The 17,274-nt window shown below is 47.4% G+C and overlaps 7 protein-coding genes across 7 annotated transcripts, besides 5 other annotated features; 3 read left to right on the top strand and 4 right to left on the bottom strand.

The window, feature by feature from the left end:
* Nucleotides 1-24: 24 nt before the first annotated feature.
* On the bottom strand, nt 25-833 carry N7457_006832 (class I SAM-dependent methyltransferase; the record flags this gene model as incomplete). The annotated part of the gene is made up of 2 exons (XM_057177875.1): nt 25-641; nt 785-833. The coding sequence occupies 2 exons, from the start codon at nt 831-833 to the stop codon at nt 25-27; spliced, it is 666 nt and encodes a 221-aa protein (XP_057029619.1).
* A 603-nt stretch (nt 834-1,436) lies between these two features.
* On the bottom strand, nt 1,437-3,130 carry N7457_006831 (uncharacterized protein; the record flags this gene model as incomplete). Its single annotated transcript, XM_057177874.1, has 2 exons — nt 1,437-2,587; nt 2,638-3,130. The coding sequence occupies 2 exons, from the start codon at nt 3,128-3,130 to the stop codon at nt 1,437-1,439; spliced, it is 1,644 nt and encodes a 547-aa protein (XP_057029618.1).
* Nucleotides 3,131-3,417: 287 nt separating this feature from the next.
* N7457_006830 (uncharacterized protein) lies at nt 3,418-4,260 on the top strand (the record flags this gene model as incomplete). The annotated part of the gene is made up of 1 exon (XM_057177873.1): nt 3,418-4,260. One exon carries the CDS (start codon nt 3,418-3,420, stop codon nt 4,258-4,260), a length of 843 nt encoding a protein of 280 aa, XP_057029617.1.
* A 441-nt stretch (nt 4,261-4,701) lies between these two features.
* Nucleotides 4,702-6,239, bottom strand: N7457_006829 (uncharacterized protein; the record flags this gene model as incomplete). The annotated part of the gene is made up of 8 exons (XM_057177872.1): nt 4,702-5,012; nt 5,086-5,163; nt 5,224-5,414; nt 5,469-5,522; nt 5,696-5,736; nt 5,806-5,910; nt 5,979-6,044; nt 6,123-6,239. The coding sequence occupies 8 exons, from the start codon at nt 6,237-6,239 to the stop codon at nt 4,702-4,704; spliced, it is 963 nt and encodes a 320-aa protein (XP_057029616.1).
* A 1,198-nt stretch (nt 6,240-7,437) lies between these two features.
* On the top strand, nt 7,438-9,097 carry N7457_006828 (FAD-dependent oxidoreductase; the record flags this gene model as incomplete). The annotated part of the gene is made up of 3 exons (XM_057177871.1): nt 7,438-7,745; nt 7,871-8,585; nt 8,642-9,097. The coding sequence occupies 3 exons, from the start codon at nt 7,438-7,440 to the stop codon at nt 9,095-9,097; spliced, it is 1,479 nt and encodes a 492-aa protein (XP_057029615.1).
* Nucleotides 9,098-10,638: 1,541 nt separating this feature from the next.
* On the bottom strand, nt 10,639-11,578 carry N7457_006827 (uncharacterized protein; the record flags this gene model as incomplete). Its single annotated transcript, XM_057177870.1, has 4 exons — nt 10,639-10,792; nt 10,838-10,915; nt 10,974-11,398; nt 11,459-11,578. 4 exons carry the CDS (start codon nt 11,576-11,578, stop codon nt 10,639-10,641), a joined length of 777 nt encoding a protein of 258 aa, XP_057029614.1.
* A 1,989-nt stretch (nt 11,579-13,567) lies between these two features.
* Nucleotides 13,568-14,266, top strand: N7457_006826 (HAD family hydrolase; the record flags this gene model as incomplete). The annotated part of the gene is made up of 1 exon (XM_057177869.1): nt 13,568-14,266. One exon carries the CDS (start codon nt 13,568-13,570, stop codon nt 14,264-14,266), a length of 699 nt encoding a protein of 232 aa, XP_057029613.1.
* Nucleotides 14,267-14,311: 45 nt separating this feature from the next.
* Nucleotides 14,312-14,322: a sequence feature (Protein overlapping with rRNA (N7457_006825, KAJ5779105.1) was converted to a misc_feature.).
* A 39-nt stretch (nt 14,323-14,361) lies between these two features.
* Nucleotides 14,362-14,463: a sequence feature (Protein overlapping with rRNA (N7457_006825, KAJ5779105.1) was converted to a misc_feature.).
* Nucleotides 14,464-14,780: 317 nt separating this feature from the next.
* Nucleotides 14,781-14,882: a sequence feature (Protein overlapping with rRNA (N7457_006825, KAJ5779105.1) was converted to a misc_feature.).
* Nucleotides 14,883-14,893: 11 nt separating this feature from the next.
* Nucleotides 14,894-14,984: a sequence feature (Protein overlapping with rRNA (N7457_006825, KAJ5779105.1) was converted to a misc_feature.).
* Nucleotides 14,985-15,003: 19 nt separating this feature from the next.
* Nucleotides 15,004-15,063: a sequence feature (Protein overlapping with rRNA (N7457_006825, KAJ5779105.1) was converted to a misc_feature.).
* The last annotated feature ends 2,211 nt before the right edge of the window (nt 15,064-17,274 follow it).

Here is a 17,274-nt window from a genome sequence, read left to right as displayed (position 1 = left end):
GGATCAGCGACTTTCAAAAAATAACTACTTTCGCGTAATTATAAAATTGATCCCCATGCGATCCTCGGGCATCCATTCTAAATCCTCATCCTGCATACCCCACTCCTGCAATTTGACCACGCTAATGTCGATCACCCACCGTGTCTCCGTCTGCTCCTGAACCATCTCCCACATTTGCAGAAATGAATCCTGGTTGTGATAGAACATCATGCCCCAGGGCCGAACATAGGCCCGAGCGCGTTTGCGCCCCTGTTGAAAGCCCGCTATTATGGTCGCTGGTTTAGAGAGACTCACGATCTTCTTACTCGCCGCTAGCTGGCCATCCCAGTCAAACAAGTGTAAGAACTGCGACGTCAACACCAGATCTACCTGTCCCCTCAATGCCGCGAGCGGGCCATTCTCCATGATTGATTGTTGGAAGTCGCCGTGGATGAACGTGGCCTGCATGCGGCCCTCATCGCGAAAGAGCTGATAACCCAGCGCCCACAGATGGGCCTCGATATCCAGCGCCCACATGCGCTCCGTGGGAACGCCGTGAGCGGCGAGTAGGCGTAGACCCTGGCCAAGTCCACATCCTAGATCCAGGATAGTGGCCTCGGGCCGTCTTGCGGTTTCAAGAATGCTGGGAAATTGAGGAAAGGCTGAAATTCCCGGTAGAAGAAACATCCAGAGACCGATGCACGGGAATTTACCCAGTGGCCATGCTTGATTGCGCTATAATGATTTCCTTTCCTTAGTATAATGTGGGTATCATATGGAACAGTCCTGTTGGGGTCAAACATACGATTCGATGTAGATGCGACGTCAATTCCTCGTCGGCCAGGCGGCTCCATTGGTGGAATATAAACCGGATGCTTGGGTTCAGACGAGGGCCGATCTCCGCCTGGAACCAAACCGAGCTGTCTATCGCAGACATTATTCCTGGAAATAAACGGAGAGAAAAGGCGCCGTTCTTGACTATGCGATACGGAATATATGCAGGGCAGGTCTGGTCATTCCGGGCATGGATCTTCCAATGCTGCATTGCGCATCCATTTATTGACCTCTATACGGAGTACAGGTTGCTGTAGATTCATTTACACCGTTGACCCTTGGCTTTTATTAGCGCATCGCCCTAGTAAAAGGTAATAATAATGAAGGGCAAGACAATGGAAATTCTACGTCGGTCTGTTGGTCTGTTGAACAATTCAATATACCATAAGTGGTAGTTGTAAAACTCACATATCGACTACCTACGTAGAGAATATCTTCTTGATCGACGTGGCATGCGTAGTACTTGGAATATCTGCGATATATAGATATCAGAGTGGGAAGTAAGCACAGGAAATCATACACCATGCATTGTCTTTTGCCTAATCATGGGAGTCCTGTCTCTCGTTTCAATAAAATGCGACTTGAGGTCCTTTGGCCCGTAGGGTGCACCTCACCGAGTCCTTCTATAGACTAGCCACCGGCTTAGTAGAAAGTAATTGACCGATCCCTACCACCTCAGAGCCATACACGGCTTGCATATAAGCAAAACTCTGCTCCTCCAGCAAATGCAAACCCGCCGTGCACTCACGGACCACGGTGGTCCATAATCCCCGCTGAAAGGCCCCTCGGACCGCCGCGTCGACACAAATATCCGTAAATAGGCCCGCCATCACGAAATGCTGAAACCCCATCGCATAGCTCGTAAATCCCGCCGCTAGGAATGGATCGTAGTGTGCCTTTTTGTCAAAGACCCGGTCGTGTGGCTGAATCTGCACGCAGCTGGCAATCTCCGCCCCCCAGCTACCTTCTTTGCACCAATTCCGCCTCCCCTGGAGCTGGTTGCGCCGCCGCCATATTTCTGATTGGTATTTTTCATCGCCAAGAAATCGCACCCAGGCAATTTGCATTCCCTCGCGACGCGCCCAGTCCACTAGCTGCGGCATGTATTTTCTGAGACGTACCATCACCCTGGGCGTCCTATACTGCGTCATGAAGTCGTTTTGCAAATCCATTATCACCAGACCCGACTTGTTCCCGCGTGGTGCTGATGCTAGATCCCTGCTCCCTGAAGAATCGCTTGCGCCAACACTTAGGGGGAGATAAGGGGCGACCATGCCCAGCAGAGCATCAACAAAGGCTTCAGTCTTAGTGATGCCACCTTGATCCAGTGTCTGGATGTTCTTCGCACGCATCTCGTCTAGGGTAGCATCTATCTGGCGTTGGACGCCTTGACAGCCTCCATGGCGCTCTAGTAGAGTTGCGGCCGCGCGAATGGTCGCGGTCGGATTGACCACGCCCTTTCCAGTCAGGTCGTCGGCAGACCCATGTGCTGTCTGGTACTCGCTTAGGCCCTGCCTCACTCCGGCTGAGAGATACACGTTCTCAGCGCACGCAGACTCCTGTGGGCCAAAGCCAAACCGATCTAGTAGCATCGTCTGCATGATATCGGCGTATTCATTTCCGCATATCAGCAGCTGGTGGCCCTGGATACCGAATGCCAGGAGATTGCGGTTCATCGTGTCGCCCTGTACGAAGTGGATATCCACACCGTAAGATCCCTTCCATTCCTGCGCCCACAGGTGGAACAGCCCGTCGAAGAGGTGGAACTTATATACTAGTGTGACAGTCGTGAGGGGGGTTCAGAGATCCAGAGTTCGCGGGCACGTGCAATTGAGAAGGTGAGGATCTCCTCGAAGATACTCTTGCTAAAATATGAGCGCCGTGAAACTGTCTCCTGGGATGAGTCAATCGTGTTTAAACCGGAGTAGAACCCTTGGGCCTGATCGCGCACTAGCAGGATAGATGTAGACGAGCTCAGTTGAAAGTGCTCCAACTTCACAGCTTGTAGCCGATCGCGAACGATATAAAGCGCTTGGGCACTCATCGAGGTTCGAAATATCGCGCACGCTCCCAAAGTGACTACTTCACGACAGAAGGCTTCATAGTGATCTGCATCCGTGAGGGTCTCACTAGTCACCGCTTCGGTGTTGTTCATTGCCAGGAGCGATGAGTAGGAATGGTATATTCGGGGAGATGTGAAGAATTGGACTTCCACGTTGTATGGTGTTGCTAATGCGACAATGACCTTTTTGAATATGGCGATCAATTCAGATCCAGTGCCATTGCCCACGGCCAGAGCCACCAGAATAGCGTCCATGATGTGTGAGTCGGTTGAGGATTGAATGACGAGGTAACAAAAATCAATGTTTTCTCATGGGTTTATAAGTCCATTTATTTGCACAACCCCCTGTATACAGTGCGGTGCATCCGCCCACCCCCACCCCCAAAGGAACGCCATAGGACGCCATCTTGTGAACAACCTTTGGAAGTCACCTTGCAATATGCTGTCAGATATTGACCAGTCCGGCTGCACAAACGCCTTCGGGGTCGAGCGCCCTCCATTTATTTTCTTGGCCATTTTCCTAATCGAAATTGCTTCCCATAATGTCCCCAACAATTGAATCCGGCTTCCACCTTGCAGACAGCAAAGGCTACATGCTTGGCAGAGGGTATGCTGCCGCCTGTCGTCTCAACCTCCAATTCTACCTATGGAAAGAATCTCTACAATTCAATATCCATCCCTCTATCCCCATTCCCCCCACCCCTGCCATCGCGGACATCGGTACTGGAACCGCAATATGGCTCCTCGATGTAGCCCAATCACTCCCAACCGCCACTCTTGACGGCTATGACATCGACTTATCCAACACCCCTCCCATCCAGTGGCTTCCTAAGCGGTTGACTCTCAATCACTGGGACCTCTTTGACTCCGTCCCAAAGCACCTGTTGGGCAAATACGATATCGTCCATCTCCGTCTTCTCATTCTCGTCGTGCAGAACAGTGACCCTGTCCCCATCATCCAGAATGTAACCCGTTTACTGAAACCGGGCGGATACATTCAATGGGATGATCTGAACTATCCAGACACCTATGTGGCAAAGGCAGACCCGAAAATGGCAACGCCCGCGTTTGATCGCCTACTACAATTTGTCTACTCGAATGGGCGCCATAACTGGGTATTAAGTCTGCCTACTCTGTTGGAGCGGAATGGGTTTGAAAGTCCGCGGCTAGATCATTTTCGGGATCCTTTTGAGCTTGCTACCGCGAATGGAGAGCAGCATTTGGCTACTATGGAGGAGTTTGCACTAGCTTTGGAGAGGAAGAACTTGGACGATGATGGGAAGAACATACGGCTGTTGTTGGAAGACCTTGCTGTAGAGTCACACTATGGTGTGGCTTTGTCAATGCCGCGGGTCGTGGTTGTTGCGCGGAAGTCTTTGGAGTGACCTATTTGCAATTATATGTAGCATTCTCTACGACTTTGTCTCTTCGGAGAACTGATCATCTGACCTTTGCATTATTTGTGTCTGTCTATGAATGAAAGAGCGGCGATGGATTAATGCAAATGATTGACAATCAAGTAGACGATATGATGGTATGGCTTTGATTAATTGCGACACAATCCCTGCTTGATGTAGCAATAAGCTTTGGACGAGAAGGACCCAATCTATCCTAAATGGGTGGTACTATTGCTAAGCTCCAGCCACTTAATTTGTTTAACCGGCCGATGGCCCGACTTTTTAATCTAAAATATATAGTAGGTCCAGGTGGAGCAAGGGCGATCGGATTCTAAGAATATCGGCAAGACAGCTACTATTAAATGAGATATTTCCCCCACAGAAACAGTCATTTCATCATTGAAATAATGAATAAATATCATACATAACTTAGATATGAGGCCGGCCATAGTCTGACTTCGCCATATGGATAATCCGCTCTTGGCTCTCGTTGGCGCTATCCTGCATTATTGTCGTGCCCATTCCCATGCTGAGACTCTTTTTCTTGCCACTCCTGGCCTCATTTCCAGATACATTGCGAAGCTCATGTGGTGTATCTCCGGCTGATACTTTATAGCGTGAGTTTGTAGTTGATCCGAATCGACGGAAGAACGGCAATGGGCGTAGAGAGGAGAGGGAGCCGGCGACGAGGCCTAGGTTGAACTCAATCACCATCCAGTAGAGGGATGATGCTGAGTCATCTGTGGTGAAAGGTTGGTCAGTATGAACTTCACACTGACAAGAAACCAGGGGGGTCGAGGTAGCGGTTCTTACAGGTAAGGTCTTCGGTGCCCTCGCGCAGATAACCCAAAGTGCTAAAGCGGACGACGGGGGAGATACAAGCAATTATACCTAAGATAAAAGTTATTATCTTGCTTTCTGGAACCCTAAATCTTTCACAAGTTTGCATACCTGATCCAAAGATCGCCATCAAGGCAATTATTTTCCTCGTAGGCATATTCAATCCGCATAGAATCACCATTGGCGCAACCAAGATGATTACATCTGAGACGAAAATAAGAACCGCTTGATACAATGTGATCTGAAATATCTTAAACTGGGAATAACATGTCCCATTCGTAATGGTAAGGTCATAAGCAGCCCTACATTAGATTAATATATGTTCATAAACATTGTCAGGGACAAGAGTTAGGTACCTTGGAGGATCGCATTGGAAAGCCAAAACAAAGAGCCGGATATCGAGAATAGCACTTGGAAAATCATCATGCATATAGTGAGCCAATTCATCCAAGCTAATAGTGGGGTGGTTTCAGGTCAGCATCATTCATCGAGATACATAAGGGGAGTCTGGCTCAATGGGGGAAAGAACATACGTTTCACGAAAATTCTTCGTAGGAAAACCAGCAAGCTGACTTTGACGGACAATGAAACATAGAGATACATGCACATTGCCACATAATATAGCTATTTCAGTTAGCCAGATCTTAGCAATATGTTCAGCAACCCAAATGGGGTAGCTATTTCAGATCATACCTTGAGCCAGATTGCCCGATCTTCGGAAGACACCTTTGCGAAGTGTCGCCCTTCTCCATGATAGACAACCGCAATTGCTATTCCATTAAAAACCTGTGTAATAATCTATTACACAACTTTGTTAGACTTCATGGTACTTTGTGTTCGCAATCCAAGACTGGAGTAGAACAAACCAAGGCGACGCAGACAGCGATATCATCTAACCCAAACACATTCACGATGAACGCTCTTGTGTAAAGCTACAGATGGAATCAGCTCATGTGCAAAAATAGTATCGGGGTTCTCATATTTGATAAGTCATCTAGTTAGAATCTCACCCTCAAACTGCAGACGATCAAAGATAGAATGGCTGTGCTGATAATCAGACCATATATGAGCGATTGCAGATACCGCCCATCGGATGAAAGACCTAAATCGGTCTCTGTGGTAGTCATGGTGGTAATTAAAAAAGCCGGAGGCCTCTACGCATACTCCGTACTCCAAGGTGAGATCCACGAGCTGCGGATCCCTGGGTTAAGAAGTGGACGAAGCGTATTCGAGGAGTCGAAAAGGGGAAAGAAGAGAGAAGAAAAACAAGAGAACCTGATCAATACATAAAAATAACCAGTTCTCCCCAGACTCCTTTACGTACTTTTGCTCATTTGCTCGCTCTTCTCGGGCGGCATGCGCAGATCGGCAAATACAACACGGAGTGAGATGTATCGACAGTTAGTAGATGTCGATCTTGACTGCAAGTGGTGGCATAGCAGGATTTGCCACATTCAGGCCATCCTGAATAATCTCCCGACTATTGAGGCGAATGGTGAACCCTATTCCTCTACAGGCTAAGTATAGAAGTCAATCCTCGGTCGTGTGGTGGATATCACCAAGAAGTTAGAACCCGTCCAACCGCCAGATAGAACCTCGCCCAGGCCTTGTTCCATACAAAATACGCGACACTATACAAGATCTGCAGGATTTAGAGAGTCCTGAGTGTTATTAGAGGTAGTATGCCGCGCACGATGTGCAACAGGGGCTCCATCTTCCTGCATCTCAAGACGGTACCATGAATTTGGAGGATCGAACTATCCCCGTAGCTGCATAATAAGCTGTTTTCGTGGGTCAGGCCCTTGTGCTAGATCTTAATTGAGAACCGGCATGGAGAAATAAGCGGTAATTAAATAAAAGGGGCTGCGCAACGGTGCGCAGTGCGCACGTATCATCTTGGGGCAGTGGAGCTGCCTAATCCTTAGCGCAACTGGTCAGTTTCAGCCTTCAGTCCAGACTTTTCGGAATTAATCACAATGGCATAGACCAGGGGGAGGTTAATTTATATTATGATTTCGATATGCAGTTTCCACGTGCGATGCAAATGATAAACGGTGTGTTTCCTCTTTGAGGTGATCGGGGTGATGATCTGAATAATAGGGCTCACGCTAACCTGTACGGACAAGCCGCTACTTCAACGGCCTAGTGCACGCCGCGTGGGATGACAATGTCTATTCTCCGCTTTTTTTTTTGACGCGAAATAAAACAAGAGAGAGAAAGGGGGTTGGGCAAAGTATAAATCATGAATTTTCCTTTGACACTGATGGGGGAAAAGGATACTATTTGCAAATTCCGGTTAATTCCTTGCTCGGATCATCCCGACTCATGGCTTCGTCCAATCCAGCTTCGGATCAATTCAAGGTCATCATTGCCGGTGGCAGTCTCGTGGGCCTCGGCCTAGCTCTAGCGTTGGAACGTGCCGGAATTGAGTACGAGCTTTTTGAAAAGGGAGAATTCGCAACACAGCTCGGGGCTTCGATTGGAATCCATCCGCAGACCATTCGGATCTTAGAGCAGTTGGGAGTCTGGGAAGACATTGAGAAACAGGTTGTACCTCTGCAACATCGAAACCATTATGATGGAAACGGTCACTGCTTTGAGGAGTCGCATGTGCTAGTGGAAATTCAGGAAATGTAGGTTGATATTCTCCGTACTTAAGTTATCATTTGCGTCGAAAAGTCGATTTGTGGGCGGCATTAAATGAGGACAGTAGGCGATGAAGATACCGAGCGCTAATGACATAACTTTCTTGATATAGTCTCAAACGACCTATTATCTTTGTGGAGCGGTGCAAGGCTCTGGAAGCTCTATATAACCATGTGAAAGACAAATCGAAACTTCATGAGCATACCGCGGTTGTTGGATATGAAGAGACCGCCCAGGATATTACCGTCACCACTGACGATGGTAAGCAACACCACGGTCACATACTCATCGGTGCGGATGGAATTCACAGCAGAGTGAGAAAGTTGATGGCCGACAAAATCAGTATGACGGATCAGTCACTCGCCAAGGAAATCAACGAGGGTATGTACAGCCCCTTTTTGATGTGTCTGCTGAAAGCCTGCATAACTAACCTTTTCCGATGGATAGCTTTCACGAGCGAATACAACTGCATATTTGCTGTGTCTCAGAAAAGCGCCACGAACCAGTTCCTCCCTGATGCAATGGTACACAATGTGTACTACTATGACTATTCTGCAATTGCGGCGGCTGGTGTGCCGGGGCTCGTATTTTGGTTCATTTTTGTCAAGAACTCCCACCTCACGAGGACTCCCAATTGCCCACGATTCACGGATGACGACGCAGAGGCCTGCATTCAGAAGTATGGAAGCTCTCTGGTAGGTCCTGGGTACACCGTGAAAGACCTCTGGGATGCTCGAGTCAAAGGAACAATGGTCGCTTTGGAGGAAGGGGTGGTTAAACAGTGGAGGCATAACCGGGTGGTATTGATGGGCGATTCGGTTCACAAGGTTCGAGTCTCTCGTCAAAAATTAAGTGATCTCACTAACTTTCTTACTTTCAACAGGCCACAATCAACCCCGGATTAGGTGGCAACTTGGCCTATGAAGGCATCGCTCGTTTCACCAACAGACTCGTGCCTTTATTGAAAGAAACCCCTATGCCATCCCTTGAACAGTTGACCGGCGTTTTTGATCAGTACATTGCCGGTCAAATGCCTCGAGCAAAGACAGTCGTTGACATTTCCGGCCAGATAACGCGGTATGAAGCTCAAGATACCTGGATTCTCAAATTTGCGGCTCGTCACATTATTCCCTGGGTTAGTGACAAACTCAAGGCCAACCTGTATGCCAGTTTCTCAAAAGGTGGCCCTTGGTTGGAATATCTCCCGTTACCCGCGATGGATACAGATGTAAAAAGCCCCCCACAGGTCTCGAGCCGAAGAATTCATCCAATGCTGATTGGAGGCATAGTCATAGGCGGTGCTGCTACTGTTTGGAAGGTGTATATGCGGAGCCGCTAGCTGTTTGGAGTGGTGGTTATCCTTGTTGTCCTGCATGTTTCAGCGAGCAGTTTTGTTTGATTTCTTATTCCGTAACTTGCATCACTTCTTACTTGTATACCTACCCCGAATTCCATGTTATATTTCGACGTTTCGCCGACAAATTCTAAAACAATTCCCGTCTTTTGCTCGCCTGATGGTGGCAAAAACGAACGACAGTCAAGCGAAAGCTTGAAAAAACAAAAAGAAAAACATACAACAGTGAGGATTCGCTGGTGGTCACCCACCCAACTACTAACTCACCGGCGTGTGGCTTGAGTACGGCTGAGCGGACGGGAAGCCCTATTTTCCACACCCTATGGTCGTATGTATTGGATGTTACACTAGCTGAAATGATATTATGAGTACTATGAGTGTATAGAAGGGGTTACAGGGTGCAAACTAGGGTGAGCTTACCCGTAAATTATGCCACGGCACTAAAATTTCAGCTAAGCCCTAGCTATAAAAATTACGGGGTTCTACAAGTACCGATCTTCAACGCCTTCCAAGGTTCTTTTAAAACATACCGCTATTAGCACCTACAACCCCTATTTTCAAACTACTCAGCCTCGCTCCCATAGCAAAGAATAGAACAAAAAAGCAAAAACAAAAACATACAACAGTGAGGATTCGCTGGTGGTCACCCACCCAACTACTAACTCACCGGCGTGTGGCTTAAGTACGGCTGAGCGGACGGGAAGCCCTGTTTTCCACACCCTATGGTCGTATGTGATTGTCAGTATGTTGGTCAAGATTATATCGTAGAGGTACAGAAGACGTTATATGATGCAAATCCCAAGGTCAGGGTGAAATTATCCGGAAACCATCTCATAGCACTAGCCACCTACTAGGGCTACGATTGGCGACAAAATCAAGCTCCGGACCCTTCCTCTTCAACAACCTCCCAGTCAAGTTTTCGTAACAAGACCACAATTCTCTCACCGGCTCAGTCCATGAAGAGCAGATTTTCGTGTCTGACGAGCGCGGTATACAAGGTCGACTTGAATGACGAGCGGAAACAGTTCTAGGAGCTGCCTTTAGGGCTCAGAATCAAGATCTCAAGTTAGGCACGCACTAGGTCAGTATTATAAGCTATTGATAGCAAGAGATTCTTACTAGTATATACCTATCGGCTAAATTGTGCGATACATGGTTAAGACACGCCTAAAATATGGATTCTTGACCACGTACAAGCAACAAGCAAACAATGTCCCTACGAAAGGCAGATGTCGGTCGAGTGTAGGGACTAGAGTATTCTCTAGTAATTTACCATCGCAACAGAGGAAGCACATCAGGTAGAACAGTGTCATTTTGTCAGAGTCTTTATCATATTAGAATGCTAGCCCTCGCAGACTCAGCTTTCAACACAGGCATAGGCATAAGGAACCAAGTTTGGACGCGTAACGCCTAAGAGGGGGCCATCTAGTTCGCCACGTCTGTGAATTATACAATTGTAATGTTTCCTAGTATAGAAAAGCAAGGATCAAGCTAAGGATAAACGGAACATTCTACTTCCTCCTTAGCTACCATTCCCAGCGTGAAGTATCCTTATCCCAGTCTCTCCATCTGACTGGAACGTCCGGTAAAGCAAGCTCAAAAGTCGCGATCCGTTGGGCAGGCTCAGCCAAACGTCTGGGTTCACCCTCCATGGTCTTGCTGAAGCGACCGACGAAGTAGCTATATTGAATCAGTAAGTAAGCTAAGATAACGTGGTTCGCATACAGTGTTTGAGTCTCTCGGTGCCAAACAAGACTTCTTGCCCTAGCCACGCTCGGGTACCACCCATGCTCCTTCAGCTTGCTAAAACATTAATAATAATTAGATTCAGTAATAGAGAGAGAAGGAATATCGAACTTACACAAGAGCGTTAAGAAAGGATACACGGACTTGCTCTCTTTCATAGCTTTGAAGACCCCAAAATGGACCAGCGCCGTTACGATCGCCAAGGCGTAGCCCCGGAACAATTTCCCAAACAAGCCATATGATGAACCCACCCGGAACTAGCCCTGAGCGATCCTGAGTGCTGGTCTTGTATCCGAGGAGCTTTGGTGTGATATTTAAGCCCTTTTCAGTTAGATCAAGCAGGGAAACTAATTCTTGCGGGGTCCATGACGTGGCTTGCTGGCCTCTGGTGTCCGCATCATCCATTTCAGTTGTTCGATGGGGAACTTGAATGTAGACTCGCATAAAGGCTTTCGTTGCATGTCGTTGAGGATCACAACATAGAAATTTAGCCGAGGCGAAAGAACGGAATCCATATGCCTTATTTTGCTCCACGGTGGCCTATGAATTATGCTCGTTCGGATTCTCGAGGATCCTGTAATGGGACGAGAGGGGTAATACCTGATCGTCATACTCATTCAGCTTCGAAATAATTTTCCACCGGGAAGAGAGGGGTTCATCAAGGGTGATAATAGTTCCAGGGTCGGTGCCCTCGCGGAACCAGGGCAACGAGGATGTCATTTGAGCTGTGTTGGATAGGTGCTGTGGGGGTGGGGGTGGGAGAGAGTCGATTGGAAGGTGGATCGAAGCCTAAAGTAGAGGGTGAGGCTCTTATGTGGGTCATACGTGGGCCAAGACGGTCGGGATCCGGCCAGTCATATCATGTGACTATCACCGGACAAGGTCCGGCAGAACTTCCATAACACATAGTGGGAGAGAATTATTCTCATTATGTCAAAGCGAGCTGGATCTGTAACTAAGTAAGCTAATTAACTACACAGCAATAATCACCTAATCTGCCAAGCAGTCGCTTGGTCCAGTATTAACCTTCCATTTGTTGTGCTGTGGCAGACTATTGGCTAGACCGCCGGCAGGGCTCTACTGACGAGACGCTCCTGGAGTGCTTTCGGAATATATTTCTCGGTAAACGTATTTTAAGTGGTAAACAAATTCAAAGAAAATTATGGCAGAGCAAGAGAAGGGCCTCGGGGCTTGGATTTATGTATTTTTCTTAGGACGGACATAGGTTTACAGTAAGTTGACCCTATCACCCCAAGGGTGAGAATTGTCACCCCGTTCTCACCTCTCTCACCCCAGTCTCAAGATTTCTCACCCATATCACCTGTCCTTGCCCTAGAGTGCCGCTTAAGTGCTGAGGGCATATTGAGTATTGACTGTGCAGAATATGTGGCATAAGTACGGCTGAGCGGACGGGAAGTCCTGTTTTCCACGCCCTATGGTCGTATGTACAGGCCAAGTAAAGGCAGAGAAATATAATGTGCAACCAGTTGATAAATGATTGCGCAAGTGGGAGTATCAGGGCGCAATAGAACCAGTAAGCATGAGGATAATAGCCGCGGTCACCGTAATGCCCAGGCTCCCATTTCAGTTGTACATCATCTGCATGGAACCAATGCTCATCACCGTGCATGTGCAATTGAAAGTCCTGCCATCAAATACTTACCTATGGAGGTCTTGACTCGATTGATACGCCTTGGGCATACAAAGGAGAACTCGGGTCTCAAAAGGCACGGATGGTTCAAGTAATATGATTGAATCGTCACAAATTATGGAGCGTGGACGTGACACTTTCCCAACGCTCAACGGAATCGGGATTAAACTCTTGAGACATGAAGGATGGTTGATATTTTCACTATCTGAACTAGCTACTAGAAGGGGTGGAAGCCTGATTGCCTAGGTACCCATGGGTGTCCCGACGAAATTGACGAGTGCTGTGACGCTATATTGGAACCGCCAGCCATAGAGCATCACTTTCCAGTCTCTTAATGTTTGCTTCGTCCGAGAAGAGTGAGAAAATGAGCAAAAATACGTAAAGAATTCAGTCAAAATCCAACTCGGCTGTTACCTTCTACGGTTCTACCTAGTCGTGGTATAGGAAGTAGGAACGCGAAGCCCGTGCTCCAACAAAATGAGACTAAATAAGAATGAGGAGCTGACTTAAAGAGTCCACAGCCTGCTCAGTTTTCGCATTTTGGGCTTGTTTGCCACTATATGGGTTGATCGGTGGATTTGGGTAGACCCTTGCGCATAGCCTGTAGAAATCGTGACGCCTGAAGGCATTCAGCTCTCAAACCCGCCCCTTCCCCCAATTCTTGGGCTCAATTGACCCTCAGGGTTTGACAACGCTCAAGCCCCTTTTTCGAAGAAGCTAGTCTCATTTGAAAGGTCATCACCCATGCAGAGTATGGAGTATGGAGTGTACGATCAAGAAATGTTCTCTCGAGGGCTGATATTTAACATTTGGTAAACACTGAGAGGTAAACAAAAGCAAAAAGGGTTAAAAAAAGGTCTCTAATGTCCCTAGCTAGTCACCAACTCCAGCACATCAGGCTGACCACATGACCAAGCATGTCCATTTCTACGCTAGTGCCGCTACTGTAACATCCCTGACTCAGAGGTCCGGTTACTAAACGTCTAACAAGACACTTTTCTTACTCCCACTTCAATGTAAATATTTTCCTCTTCGAAATCAACAAACTACCCCTCAAGATGATCGCTCTCGCTATCTTCGATTTTGACGGCACACTCTTCGATACACATGAATCTATATCCAAAGCAATCAAACTTACCTTCGATGCCCTCCTCCCCACCAATGCCCCTCCCCAATCCGAAATTCGCCGTCTCATCGCCACAGGTGCTGGCCTAGCAGATACCTTCAGAGCTCTACATCCCTCGCCTACTGAATTTACTCCGATCGTTGAGAACGAGTGGGTTGAAAAATACCGCGCCCTCTATGCCACCCATGGCCAGCTCCTTATCAAGGCATTCCCAGGCGCCAAGGATCTCTTGAGCGAGCTCAATGCCCGGAATATCCCCGTCTCCATTGTGAGTAACAAGGGTGTAGCAGCCGTGAAAACGGCTCTGGAACGGAATGGTCTGGATGGCTATGTACCCGAAGATCTCATCATCGGGGATAAGACTCCCGGCGCGAAGCGTAAGCCGGATCCTGCTAGCTTCGTGGACGTCCTCATGCCCATCTTGCGCGAGAGATATGGTATGGGGACCATTGACTCGGAGAAGGTGCTGGTGGTGGGTGATACCGTGGCGGACTTGCAATTCGCCCGAAACATCGGTAGCAGGGTGTGTTGGTGTCGGTACGGGTACGGAGATCGGAAGGCTTGCCAAGTACTGGGCCCAGATTTTGTCATTGACTCTTTGGGGGAGATTGTGGGGATCGTGCAGGCCTGAGTAAGGTGTTCATAATGGAAGCTATTTACACCCGAGAAAGTGGAAATGCATACAACGTAGGGAAAAGCAAACAAAAAGACAAAAACATACAACAGTGAGGATTCGCTGGTGGTCACCCACCCAACTACTAACTCACCGGCGTGTGGCTTAAGTACGGCTGAGCGGACGGGAAGCCCTGTTTTCCACACCCTATGGTCGTATGTACACGCTTTGTAGAGGAAGGAAGATATATTCTATAAATTAATGAATTCCATCCTCGAAATGCGTTTATGATAATCTAGGCGTTTCGCTTATTTTTTTTTTGCAAACTGCCATTGCCTTCGGTCAATTTATCTGCCTTTGTGGCTTTTATCGATTCATTTGATTTCCTTCCGAGTAAATTTGAATAATAAGTCACCTCTACTGCCGCCACTGGAGGTGCCAACAGCCCTGTAACCTCTGTTTACTATCATCCTCTATCCCTGCTGTCACTCAACACCAAAAGCAAAAACAAAAAACAAAAAACATACAACAGTGAGGATTCGCTGGTGGTCACCCACCCAACTACTAACTCACCGGCGTGTGGCTTGAGTACGGCTGAGCGGACGGGAAGCCCTATTTTCCACACCCTATGGTCGTATGTATCAGTCTAGATGAAGAAGAGGAATATACAAAATGTCCGAAACCCCAACTCTTTCCTAGTAACCAAAGGAACAGTCGCGCGGCGGGGGTAACAAGGGTGAGTGCGCTATAGATAGGGTGAGAAGCTGAGTGAGAATCACCTGCCACCCGAAAGCTACACTGATCTTCCAACCTAAGCAGTAGTGGCCATCCATGGGATTGTAGCGTTCGTTCTGAAACACCTACTCTCTTGGTAGTGACATTTGTCGTCGTATTCGGTATTTCCATGTTTGTACACACAGCACAGAGGATTGTCTTCCGCACTTGGCAGGGTCCTGTTCTCTCGATCCCGAGGTCGGGTGCTTGGATTAGCTAAGTATGCAGGAATTCCATTTGGGTTATCAAACATTTCTAATCCTTATAGTCGAACTTCTTGGCTGTAAACTAACTGCGTTTATAATGTGTCAAATCGATGGAAGCGGGTTCGACCGAGGATCAACGAGACAGTATGCCACCAAAAATGACGATAGAGAGAGGCTATTTGTGGGTATTTGTGTGGGATGAAGCTACAGTGCTACATACGATAGTAAGCTCCGGATGTGTTAATTGTCGGATGAGGCTCTTCGTGGAGAGCGTGGGTCTGATTATGATTGGCTCGGGTGAGCCGCAGTGGGGTACATAGTCACGACGCAAACGACCGATGAGAAGTTGATATCCTCCTGCCAGCCACTGCACGATCAAGGATCGATATTTTGCTATCAACCTTCAGTTTTATCTTCTTTATTGGGCTCCTCATCCTCTTTCTTGATAACGGCCCCCTCCCCCATATCACAGCCACCATGAATCCGGTTGGTCAGCTCCCCCGTACTCGATTTGCTGTAGGAACCCGACTTGCCGATGATCAACTTCGGGAACAATTCGATAAGGAGTACCGTGAATTAGCGGAAATAGATTGGCTACCGTTTGAGCCCTGGGCCGACCACCTGATTTGGGATTCCGATTCATTGAAACTGTGAGTCCCTTTTGTTATTGACACAGGCCTTCTTGCCGATTATCGAGATAGATATTTTTCGATTTTAGACCGGCCCAATTAGTGCATTGGCCAAATTATAAAATTTCCGTGGTTCGGAGTAGAGATTTGATGACAGATAGGTCCGTAGTGCCTGCGTGAAATCGGGACTGACTGAGGTCTTGATATTCCACCTACGGATTTTAATCTCCCAGGAACATTTTCGGCCTGGCATCTTTAACTTTCCCTCCTGATCTTCCAATAATGCGGCTAGGATAATAGCTTTGTAATAGGGGTCCTCTAGCAACGATTTCGATAACTGGGCTGGACGAATGAAAAGTCTGCAGATCAAGTATAACTTCTACTAGACTTACGACTAACACTTTGTTGGTAGATAAGAGATTATTTATAGTCGCTAGGTAAGGTATGCAGCCCTTATTACTCATCTCCCCCTTTAATGTAAAGCTAATAAACTTATTATAAGCCCATTTTCAAGACGATATCTTTTCGCGTGATATAATATCAAACTCTACGGAAAGTTTCAACGGCCAAGGAGTCAGAATAGGCTCGCTAGAGAAGAGAAGGGGGTGGTAGGTACATAGAGAGAGATATTTCGTCGTGCGCCAATTCTGCGCATTGAAGTATATCCTGAAGAAACATCATAAAATCCCAATCCATTACTGGCCAAGTTATATGTGATTTGCCCACGCCGCCTTTGGAACTATATACTCATAATATATTCTAGCATCTGACTAGTCGCACAATCCTTTGCCTAGCAGCGCCCGAACACTGTACTGAACTTAAGTCGCAAGTCCCGAAATATGGACTTGGGTAAAAATTTGACTTGTTTTCCGAGCTGGAACTAGAGAGCTCGAAATTAAGAATACATGTTTCCAGGAGCATGAAAATATCATGGCAAGACAACGAAGGCCATTCCGACGAAGGACTCGGTCATATGGAGAACCGGGGGATTAAGCCCCCGAGCCGCCTTGAGTGACATAACCGGCTTTGTTCCCCGAGCTTCCCCAGGGCCTAGGGCCGATCTCCCTTTAGGTAGAGCACGAAGTCTTAGATCTGCTAAAATCCCGCGAACAAATGAAATTTCGTAAATAGAAAGGATAGATAGTAAGCCTTAAAGCAAACACACACATAGAGAGAAGTCCTGAAATTAATAAAAGACCGAATTAATTCAAACCTTCCGAATGCATACATAGTGGCCGATACAAAGGGCGGTCAGTGGTCTGAACCAACCAGAAGAAGAAAAATGTCACACCCCCGGCACAGGTTCACGCAGACTGTAACAAATTTTATATGCGGAGTACATATATGGATACCACAATACGCAGAGATATCTTGAATCATTGCGCTCAAGCAGAATACCAAAAAGAAATCTGTGCAT

The sequence above is a fragment of the Penicillium paradoxum genome (assembly GCF_028828445.1).
Source record: "Penicillium paradoxum strain IBT 22861 chromosome Unknown utg000006l_segment0_segment0, whole genome shotgun sequence".
Lineage (NCBI taxonomy): Eukaryota > Fungi > Ascomycota > Eurotiomycetes > Eurotiales > Aspergillaceae > Penicillium > Penicillium paradoxum.
Note: the sequence above shows the minus strand (reverse complement) of the source record. Positions and strands in the feature narration are given on the sequence as shown.